Source organism: Phocoena phocoena, chromosome 4, assembly GCF_963924675.1.
Source record: "Phocoena phocoena chromosome 4, mPhoPho1.1, whole genome shotgun sequence".
Taxonomy (NCBI): Eukaryota; Metazoa; Chordata; class Mammalia; order Artiodactyla; family Phocoenidae; genus Phocoena; species Phocoena phocoena.
Window position 1 is genome coordinate 15,142,049 of NC_089222.1, and position 12,124 is coordinate 15,154,172.

General features: G+C 39.0%; 1 protein-coding gene across 1 annotated transcript in view; it reads left to right on the plus strand.

The window, feature by feature from the left end:
- The first annotated feature begins 204 nt into the window (after window positions 1-204).
- ACP3 (acid phosphatase 3) overlaps window positions 205-12,124 on the plus strand; it is a 28,031-nt gene continuing 16,111 nt past the window's right edge. Inside the window, 4 exon segments of the mRNA XM_065876322.1 lie at window positions 205-318; window positions 8,052-8,147; window positions 8,466-8,552; window positions 8,989-9,141. Of these exon segments, the coding sequence (XP_065732394.1) occupies window positions 205-318; window positions 8,052-8,147; window positions 8,466-8,552; window positions 8,989-9,141 (450 nt within the window).

Genomic DNA, 12,124 nt, shown 5'->3' on the forward strand with positions numbered 1-12,124 from the left:
ACCATAAGCTCTAACACCCAGTCCAAAAATGATCTGACCAGACACAGGCCAAACCCCACCCCAAGCCACCTGGAGATTTTACTATTCACGAGTCTTGGCTCCTCCCACTTCCCTTTTAATCCCTTGGTTAAATAGCTTCCCTCTAATGGCTTTTGCCCTGGAAGCAGCACGTTCCAACTCCAGCCAGAAGCAGCTCACCCCAGAATGAGAGCTGCCACCCTCCTTGTGGCCAGGGCAGCAAGCCTTCGCCTTAGGCTCCTGCTTTCCTTCTGGCTGGACCGAGGTGTAGGAGCCAAGGAGCTGAGGTTTGTGACATTGGTGAGTAGACTTTCCTCATTGCTCTTCCTATAAAATTGTTACCAGCAGGGTCTGAAAGTCAAGTGTAAGGTTTCATTTTACCCTAGTAAAGACCAAACTCAGAAAGCTGAATATGCAAGTTTTGCAACTTCCTCATAATGAAGAGTGAACATGTCCTGACAAAAGCCCGTTTGGTTTGGTTAATTTTTACTTTACGAATGTTATTTATCTATTCACTTACTTTACAATGCCTTGAATGTAGATTCCTTTTGATAGCTACTCGAGGCCAGGAGACACCTCCTCTAGGTCTGTTTAGCACCAGAAGCTAAACTGGCTTCATTCAATTTAATGATTATGTGTTGGCAAGCCAAAAAACAGTCATTTTCTAAATTAAGTAGCCCCTTCCCTTTTTCCTGATATATTTATAAGCAGTCTTTGAAGCATAAAAGTAAAACTAAACTCGAGTTGTAGGATGACTTCCTGAAGCATAGGTTTGGTTGACCATTAAAATCATGTTTTTCCCAACCCATGGTATGTGTGACAAGTTAGGAAAGGGGGGATGGGGCAGCTACTGTATGTTGTCAAGGAAAGAAAATATACTGTTGGCATTGCCTTAAAAAATAGATAGGGAGAGAGATTGCAAAGTAAAGGGGATTTACTACTTTACTGTCTTGGAATTAATTCCTTTATATCTCTCACTTTCTGCGTGGTCTTTGATTCTCTCTGTCTCTCTATTTCTCTTTTTTCTGTTTTACTCACTGTCTCTGCCTCTGACTCTCTCCTTGAAATTTGCAGGCTTTCTTGATCTCTTTTTCTTCATCACATTTTTTCATTTGGTAGAGTGAAAGTATGCTGATAAGTACATTTTCTTTCTGAAAGAATATCCAAAATTTATTTCTATAATTTCAAGGAAAGTCAACTTTTACTTTAAAATTAAACACGAAGTTCTTATTTTTCTCAGCTTGCTGTACTCAGGACTCCTTTCTTTACCTTCTAAAGAAAAATTTCATAACCATATGTTTATGCAAATCATGATTTTTAGTCCAATAAATCTTTACTATGAGTCAACAATGAGAGAGAGAGACCAGCAATGAGAGAGAGAGAGAGAGACCAGAGAAATATATCATCAATTTATTTATGAATGATTCACCAGCTGTCAGGCTTCTGTGTTGGAAAAAAAAAAAGCTGTAGAACACTGTGTACTTTATATAGGGAAATCCATGTGAGTTAGACTTTTACTTATACCAGTGTGTTCCTTGCAAACATGTGCATTAAGCAAGTGTAGGGACTCTGCAGGAATTGTACTGTCAACACCATGACAAGCTGGTTGAGGGGAAATCCTTTTTGGGATATTACAGTGAACTCTCTCAGCTAACAGCATCTGGTCCATTCTTTCCTCCATGTTTTACAACATCAGGCTGACTTCCCTTAGCTACCAAACTGTTGTGGGTTTCCTTTCTCCCTCTACACTCTCAGTTAGCATGTGCTCAGGGACTACAAGTTAATACAAAGTTGTTAATACCTAAGAAAAACCTTACAAAGGTAACTCTCTAGGAGCTAAAAAAATTTAACAATTACCACACATGACTAATGTTAACAATTTTTCCTACCTCAAATTTCTTCCATTAGTGGTAGATTAAGGGCAACTTAATACATCTTTCTTGGCTGGAAGATACCACTGTCTTCTTTTTACTGATTAAAGAGAATATCTGACTAAATGGTTCAATTATATACCGAGGAAATTCCCTAGAAAATTATTAGGAGGACAAGAATAAAAGAAAGTACCTCTGATTAAAGTGATAATATTAATGACAATAACCAATAGTTAATTTTTTACTATGTGCCAGGCACTGTTCTGAAATTTCAATAGATTATGTTACATTATCCTCCCAACAGCCCTATAAAATAAGGTTACCAGAAAACACAGGATGCCCAGTTAAATTTGAACTTCAGATAAACAGCAAATAAATTTTTAGTATGTGTATGTTTCCATGCAACATTTGAGCATGCTGCATTTTTGTTTGCTAAATCTGGAAACCATTCTATAACATTTTTGTAAAAACCTTATTAACCCTATTAACCCTGTTTTATAGATGAAGGAATTGAGGCACAAAGAGATTAAGCAACGTGCTCATGGTCACACAGCTAGGATTTGAACCCAGGCTGTGTGATCCCAGAAGCCTGCCCTTAATCACTAGACACATTCTGTTCCTGCTGCGTGTGCCTAACCCAGCACATGAAGCTGAGGCTTCTCCATCCTGTGTATTGGCTTCACTTATAGTCAGCAAGTGGTTTCCTTGCTTTTCTACCGTGATACAAAAAAGAAAACAAAGCTTCCCCGGTTCTGAAAAACTGTTCTTGGCAGAAAGAGCAGGAAACTCTCCAGTTCTTATTCTCTCTCATGAACAGAGTCACCACATGCTCTTTTGAAAGAGGTTCACCAGTGTGCATCCATTGGAATGCTAGTTTGACAAGTTGTTAACAGGTGTTTCAATTGTCAAATCAGATTGGAGAAGAAAACGTGGGTTAAAATGTTTTTAAAGGTCTCTTAAAGGCAGAACTTTTCAGAGTCTTTAATAGTCTAATATTTACTGTGGCTTTCAAGGAAAGGATTTAGTAAATTATATTTCCTAAATTTTGACTACAGAATACACCTCCTCTTTTTTTTCCATAATGTCTCATAGAAAACCCTTAGAGAATTGCTGTTTTATAATTTATAGAGAGAATAATAAGTATGGTGAGTCTCAAGGTACCCATCAACCAGCTTCAGTAATTATCACTCATGGCCAACCTTGTTTCATCTATATGCTGATGCACTCTTAATGGACTTTTAAAAAGTAATCCCATACATCATTATTCCACCCATAAATGGGGAAATGCCATTTTAAAGCATTCTCTCTCCCCTAAGCCAGGAAAAACCACAAGTTCAGGTGATCTCAAAGAGAATAATTCCTTCTCATTCTACCTGGGTTTTACAAAGGAAGGGGTGATAAGTCACAAAGTTTCATTCTTCGTGGTTAACCATGCAAAATTTCTGCTCAAGTAATAGAATATCCTTGATGCAAATAGCCTCCAAATCTTCAGCACATCATCTCTATACTGGGATGGGTAACTTCCATACTGTGGTTAGGTAAACTCAAGTGGTTCTGGCCACCACACACTTTCAGGGATGGCAGACCTTCTGGGTTTTTCCTCAATCCTCCAAGGAAAGCAACAGAATGACAATTTACTGCTCAGGCTGGCAGTCTAATACTGTTACCAATTTTCTAATGCTATGTGTTAAAATAAAAGTTCAAAGCAATACCTAGGAAAATATTGAACTTTCATTAATTCAAGTTCTATTATCATTTATCAGGTATAGGATTGAGAACAGGTCACTTAATCCATCTGAGCCTCAAATTTCCTAAACTTAAAGTTGGCGATAATGATCATAACTATAATTTCTATTTCACAAAGTTGTCTTTAGGTTCAAATGGCATGATATACATATGTAAGTATGAACCATGATACAAATGTAAAGTGCTGCTGTTAGTCACCTGTCTAAAACAGAAACTTTCCAACTTTTTGGATAAAATCTAGGTGAGACAATTATACATTTTTTAAATGGTGGTAAAATACGCAGGACATAAAATTTTCCATTTTAACTATTTTAACTGTACAGTTCAATTGCATTAGGTGTATTCACATTGTTGTGCTACCATTAAAACTATCCATCTCCAGAATTCCCTTCATCTTGCAAAACTGAAACTTCATATCTATTAAACAGCAATTCCCCAGCCTCCTCCTCCTCAGGCCCCACAATCACCGTTCTACTTCCTGACTCTATGAATTTGACTACTTCACATACCTTGTGTAAGTGGAATCATACAGTACTTGTCTTTTTGTGACTGGCTTATTTTACTTAATGTCCTTAAGGTTCTAGTTGATCCTTCATTATTTTTCAGCAAAGAAAACTTAAGGTATTAGATGGTTATCATGTCCTCTAGAACCACAGGCTAACAGCTTACCTTGTTTGTACTCAAGTCTCCCCCACTTGTGAATTCTAATGTATTTTGTCTTGGGGGAGACACACATCTGTATGTAAGTACGGCTTGAGGAGGGGAGAAGCTGGAGGGGAGAATAGAGAGGGGATACTACCACAGGTCAGGAAAAGCACAGTGAAGACCTGAGTTGGACCAGAAAGCAGTAGAATTGGAAAAGAAAAAAAGAGTTTCTTTTAAAAATTGTGAGGGCAGAAGAATCCCTGTGGGTTGACTGTGGATATTAAGGAAGAGAAAGAAGTCAAAATAACCCTGTTTTCTGTTGGAAAAATTATGAAACCATGAGATAGGGTACATGAAAGACATTAAACATTTGAACTTCTTAAAAAGAAATATGAGAGGGAATTCCCTGGGGGTCCAGTGGTTGGTACTCAGTACTTTCTCCGCTGGGGCCCTAGAGTTCATTCCCTGGTTGAAGAACTAAGATCCTGCAAGGCACGTGGCACCGCCAAAAAAAAAAAAAAAAAAGAAGAAGAAACGAAATAAGGGATATAGCTACCAAAGAAATTTGTAATATTATGTATTACACAACACCATACAGCACAGTGGTTAAAAGTACAGGTTCATGAATCAGACCACCAGGGTTTGAATGCCAGCTCAACCTTTTCCAGGCTGTGTGACTTTGGATGAGTAACTTAACCTACCTGTGTCTCAGTTTCCTCATCAGTAAAATGGGGATAATAGTGCTTCATGGAGTTATTGTGGGGCTTAACTGATTTAATACACAAAAGTACTTAGAAGCCTATATGTTAAGTGCCTAAAACATTGTAACCATTGTGTTGTGTTGACCTTATACAGTCACACAATTATCTCGTGTATTGTTTATAATGTTCACATAACCAGTTAAGTAAAATGTCAATTTTTTCTATTTATTCTTTTTATTCTCAAAGGATGAAGTATTTTCATGTCTTTTTTCATTTAAAATTGATGAGTTTTCTTCCCAGCTTTTGGCCCCTGACACAATAAAAACTGGAAAAATATATATATTTAAAATGTGACAAGAAGTTAAACAGATTTTATTCATTTCAACCATTGTTTGACTTACTAATTGGTTGATTTACTGGTCCTTCTTAACTTTTGGTTAGAATAGATTATTGATTGCCCTTTTATTTGTCTTCATCTTCATTGTTGTTTGAACAGTACCTTTGAACACAGACAGAAACTTCTCAAGTCCTATAAACCTCTTTTTCACTTCTATTAAAATAAGAATTACAGTTACAGCTACCATACTGTAAGCATCCACTAGATGCCAGGCTCTTTGTATTTTGAATCCTCCTAATGACCCAGTAGAGCATGTGACATTGTCTTGTTATTACGTAACAGTAATGGAAAGGAGCTGTGGTATACTGGGTGCTGTAACTCTCTAGTGGTACATCTCCAACTTGTGGACTGGCTTATAGAAGCCGTACCAGATAAAACTCTTCCCTGGAAAACAAAAACCAGGGTTCTTGCCTCAGCTCACAAACAGCCCTTCCATCTCTCTCCCCTGCATTGTGGCTCCCTAATCGCCAGGGCCAAAGAGCAGTGAAGCCATCCATAGGGACCTACAGGTCTTTCAGAGACATTTGCTGGACAGACCACTGTGCACTGAGGGTTGCTACTGGGACAAGTAGAAGGTCACTTCAATTTACATTCACAGGCTTCTCCCGCTTTTATGCCAATGCATTTTGCAAATTTTCAATGTGGTGAACTGATCAGGGACATTATATTGGGCTCATGTCATTTCAGTCAGCCAGCTTGCCACCATGGGCTCTTGAAAGCTTTCAAAGCGCCCTAAATCCAAAGGAAGAATTAGTTTTTCTTTTCAGTCAGGGGAATAAAACTGGGGGAGAGATGATTAGAAATTAATAGAAATATTTCCTGAAGGAGAAATATTTCCCTTTGCTCAACAGGTAGTTCTTATTTGCCCTAATATGTTGCCCATTTTTGGCAGCAGGAAAGGAATATAGCAAGTATCTAAGTTAAGGCCTGAATAATATTTATAATAACAACAACCAAAATTATAGTAACAGGGGCTTCCCTGGTGGCACAGTGGTTGAGAGTCTGACTGCCGATGCAGGAGACACGGGTTCGTGCCCTGGTCCGGGAGGATCCCACGTGCCGCGGAGCGGCTGGGCCCGTGAACCGTGGCCGCTGAGCCTGCGCGTCCAGAGCCTGTGCTCTGCAACGGGAGAGGCCACAACAGCGACAGGCCCGCATACCGCAAAAAAAAAAAAAAAAAATCTACCAACAATAAATGCTGGAGAGGGTGTGGAGAAAAGGGAACCCTCTTTCACTGTTGGTAGGAATGTAAATTGATACAGCCACTATGGAGAACAGTATGGAGGCTCCTTAAAAAACTAAAAATAGAACTACCATGTGACCCGGCAATCCAACTACTGGGCATATACCCTGAGAAAACCATAATTCAAAAAGAGTCATGTACTACAATGTTCATTGCAGCTCTATTTACAATAGCCAGGACATGGAAGCTACCTAAGTATGCATCGACAGATGAATGGATAAAGAAGATGTGGCACATATATACAATGGAATATTACTCAGCCATAAAAAGAAACGAAACTGAGTGAGGTGTCATACAGAGTGAAGTAAGTCAGAAAGAGAAAAACAAATACCGTATGCTAACACGTATATATAGAATCGAAAGAAAAAAAGGTTCTGAAGAACCTATGGGCAGGACAGGACTAAAGACGCAGATGTAAAGAATGGACTTGAGGACATGGGGAGGGGGAAGGGTAAGCTGGGACCAAGTGCGAGAGTGGCATGGACATATATACACTACCAAATGTAAAACCGAAAGCTAGTGGGAAGCAGCCGCATAGCTCAGGGAGATCAGCTAGGTTCTTTGTGACCACCGAGAGGGGTGGGATAGGGAGGGTGGGAGGGAGATGCAAGAGGGAGGAGATATGGGGATATATGTATATGTATAGTTGATTCACTTTGTTATAAAGCAGAAACTAACACAGCATTTTAAAACAATTATACTCTAATAAAGGTGTTAAAAAAAAAAGCATGATGACATGCATACAAATTCTGTAGGGTGTTCTTAAATTGTTGAAAATTAGATTTTTTAATCTTCCACTGGCAAGTCCTTTATCTCTAACCTCCTAAAAACTAATAAATCATTGGTTCAAAATGGTCACAAATTGTATGTAGCATTTTAAAGGCACTATTATGATATGTCAAAATGCTAACACTATTATTACTCTAATCATAATTCAGGAAGAAATACTCCTCATCAGAGTTTTTTGACAATAAAGTGATCTTGCTAAGCTTTGTGTTCCTTCTTGTCCTGTCTGATGTGTAAACCGGTCTCCATGTGTGGGTCGCCTGACTCCTAATGGCTCATCATCTTGTTATTCACATTACCTGAAACAATAACAGTTCACTAACAGTTTTCCTGTGTTTCATGTAATGTGAATAACAAGATGATGAGTCTTTAGAATGTGTTACTGAACTTAGAACAGCAGTTCTTAACCTGAGATTTACTTGGGGAGGTCTTTAAAATCCTAATGCCCTGATGCATCCCAAACTAATTAAACTAGAATCACAAGGGGTGGGATCCAGTCCTCAGAATTTTTTTTAACTCTCCAGGTGATTCCAATGAATAGCCAAGGTGGAGAACCAGAGGTTTAGAAGAAAAATCTATCATTATGAGCAGAGGCAAAACACCTAAGTTAAGTTTGTAACATTACTACCTCAATCTATTTTCAGGTTCTTAGGCATGGAGACCGAAGTCCCATCTAAACCTTTCCTAACGACCCCATTAAGGAATCCTCATGGCCACAAGGATTTGGCCAACTCACTCAGGTTGGTTGGATTTCACCAAGTTACTGATGAGTCTCATGGGAAACTCTGTGGGATTGTTACATATTGAAACCATATAACTACTTTACTCATATCTGGGAAAGTGTTTTGCACAGTTACCTGGGATCTAAAAAGTGTAAAATGTGTTTTGATTGTGGAAAGAGAAGCACTAATGCTTAGCCTCAACAATTTCTGATCATGATCAAGTCACCCCTAGTGACTAGTAACTGTAGGAAAATTGTATAGAATTGCCTGTTTTGATTGACACGTAGCTTCACAGAACTTACTTTCACTAATTTTTGCTTTTATTTGTTCCCATAGCTGGGCATGGAGCAGCATTATGAACTTGGACAATATATAAGGAAACGATATGAAAAATTCTTGAACAAGTCCTATAAACATGAACAGGTAAGTTGGGAAGCTAATAGTGGGAACCTTGCCCCTTGAAATAGTTTAGCATAATGTATTTGTAAAAGTTCCCTGATTCTCAAGGAACTTATAAAAGTCAGATGTCTTGTTTACAAATGTATTCCTTAAAAAAATGTATGAATATAAGTTCAACATGGACACCTACGGTAAATACTTAGGCTTGGCAAGTAGCCACCACTTGATTGGTCTCTTTTGTCAATTCAGCTGTTGGCATACCAGGTTGCTTTATGCCATGGCATGCTCATAATATTGTCTCTTCCATAATAGGTATTATGATCATGATGCTACCACAATGTCTGCTAATATTTTGGTGTAGGTGTTCTGCCCTTTCTGAAGTACACTATTAGCTCCATAGGAAAAAAAAAAACCCCGCAGTTCCTCTCTATTGGATTCTGCTTTGATTTTCCCACTCTAGGTTTTTGTTCGAAGCAGGGATATTGACCGGGCTTTGATGAGTGCTATGACAAACCTTGCAGCTCTATTTCCCCCAGAAGGTATCAGCGTCTGGAATCCCAGCCTACCCTGGCAGCCCATCCCAGTGCACACAGTCCCGGTTTCTGAAGATCGGGTCAGTATTATGGAAAACGGGGATTTCATTGGTTCTGGAAGAAGGAAGGCAGGCTGCTCAGGACTTGTGGAGTTGGGAGTCTGGACACTTCATGGGCTGTGCAGTCTTAATTCTTTCCTAAATAAAGGTGCAAAGGACATAGAAAGTCCTAACAGAAGGGAGCAGGAACAGAATTTCTCTTTAGAGCTTTATTATCCACTTTGTTTTGCTAGTCTTTCAACTTTTGGCAATCCCCATTCCTAGGCAGGGTAAAAAAGAAAGATCTGATTACATAATTAGTGCCCAACACGTTATATGTGTCATCATATTTACCTTTCATAACAATCTTGAATGGACAATATTATTGTCCTTCTTTTCCAGCCAGGGAAAAAAGTGCTCGAGAAGTCAAACAAAATAGATCCAAAGTCACACAGCTGATAAACATCACTACTGAGACTAGAACCAGGCTGATCTCATTCCAGAGCAGTTTCCTTTAGTGTAAACTAGTGGTTCTCAAAGTTAGCTGCCTGTTAGAATCACCTAGAAATTTTTTAAAATCCTGATGCCCTGGGCACATGCCATAATAAATCAGAATCTCTGAAGGTGAGACCCAGGCATCAATACTTTAAAAAAATCTCCCTAGATGATTCTAGTGGACAGCCAAGTCTGAGAACAAGTACCATAAACCAAGTTGCTTAAATGAGGTTGTTTGAGAGAAACTCTCAAATTTATTTACACTAGGTGGGACTGACCAAGAACTCTTTTATCTTTTCAGAGGTATTGCTATTTTTTAAAATAGTAATAAATAAGTCTAACTAATCTTCCAGATGTGGAATTTAGTACTGTGTGAAGGAAATAGTTGGGACAAGGAACCCTTCCTAATTCCCCTGCAGTCACATTATAACATGACCATCTCCTCTCTTTATGACTGAGGCTTAGCGTGACTACCAGACCTAGAATGTTGCTCAGAGAGCTCTGGGGTGGGTTACCAAGAAATTTGACTTAATTGCCAAAACTGGTGACTTAAGAATTTTCCCCACTTGCTTTGTAGAAAGTGCTTAACCCAGTCAACCTCACTCTAGGTAAAGCTACTCCAGTCAAATTTTCTGCTGTTTTCTGAAAAGCTAGGATGATTTATTTATGCCTCTTTCCATCAAAGAATCAGAAGGGAATCATTATGATTATCAGTGTTCTTTAGGAGCTTGTGAATATTTTCTTCCAAAAAAAAAAATTTCACTTTTACCACAGCCTTTTCTACAAAGACTGGAAGGAAGCACCAAATTTAGCTAATATAGACCAGGGTAGCTGTTTAACCTTTAATCTTGAAAGATAATGATTAAATTACATAGTAAAGAGAATGCAGGTACTATTAGAAGAGGAAGAAGAACAGGGAGAGTGAGGAAGAGGGAGAAAGAAACAAGCAAGGTTCTCTACCTGTTGCTTCCTGCTACCTACTAAGATGAAAACAATTCTCTCTAACATCAACTAGAAAATTTAACAAAATCAATCAATCAACCAAAGTTATTCCTAGAACTTTGCTAACTGCTATACAGAAATAGAAGAGAAATATGAGGCCAGTTTTCTTCCCTAATTTATAATCCATTTGATGAAAAAAATTCACACTTGTGAAGTGTGTAGAATACAATGCAAGTGGAGGGCAATGATTTCAAGAACAAGCTGCACATGCTGGAGGAATTCAGAGAATAAGACATACTTGGAGCTACCAAAGGGCAGTCATTCAAGTCTTCATGGACAGAGTGAGAACTTGAACCAGATCTTGGAGGAGGGTAGGAAAGGAGAGCAGCGCAGCCCAAAAGCTTAGCTTTGAGTCAAGGTAGAGTGCTTGTCCTTCTGTGTTCAGAGTTCATATTTAGAAAGAATGAAAATAAGACTGAGTAAGTGTGTCAGGCACAGGTTAGAGAATCCAAATTTAATAGCCAGAAGGAATCTTGAGACAAAGGCAGTGTGTTGTAGATGGAGGGCTGAATTTAGAGCTGGGAAAACCTGAGTCTGAGAGCCACCTACCACTTCAGATACTTGACCTTGAGTAACTTCCCTGCACCTCAGTTTTCTGTAAAATGGGAACAACAGTACCCACCTAAATTCTTCACAGGGATCTGTGAAAACCACCTCAGTTAAGAAAAGGAAATGACTTTGTAACCTGCAAAATTCTGGACAGACATTTAGGTGATTATTCCATTTTCAGCCTGATTCTTTCAATATGTGAGATGAGAAAACAAAAGTCTAGAAAGGTTAAGTAATTCATTAAAACCTAGACCTTTAAATTAATAGTCCTGTGCTTTTTCCCTCAACAGTGTCATTTCTCCTTTGGAAAATTGTGAAAGCCAGGGAGGGAAATTTAGATGTAAAGCAGTGGACGTAGAAAAACTGTGTACCTCCCTCAGTACTGTGCACACACACAATGAGCAGTGCTTTGGGGCATTTGTCTGACAGTGGCTTGGAGGGAAGATACTGAGCTCTCTGAAAACAACTGTTGAAGTCATGCAGGAGTGAGGATGTGAAGGCCTGAAATTAGATGGTAAAGACATCAGGGGAAGGAAGGCGAGGTAAGACAAGGCGACACAGAAAAAGGTGACAAGGAAGCAACTTACAAAAATAAAATGGTTTTTGAGTAGGTACTAATATGCCAGACCCTGTTCTAGGCTTTGACAGCACAGCAGTGAACAAGATAGACAAGACTCTGGATATCCTCGAGTTTATATTTTATAGGAATGATAGGATGATAAAGAAGAAAATAAATACAGTAATTTCAAATGGCAGTGAGTTCCTTGAAGTCAATAAAACAAGGTAATGTGATAGTGGCTGGGCAGGATGTCTAGAAGAGCTGGAGTGGGGGGAGTGTCTCAGGCAGGGAACACAGAGACCCCAAGCCTGTGTGTTCAGGGGACAGCAAGAAGGCCCCCAGTGTTGCTGGAGAGGAGTTAGTGAGGGGGCAGCAGTAGGAAAGCAGGACAAAAAGGTCACTAGGGCATGAGTTTGGATT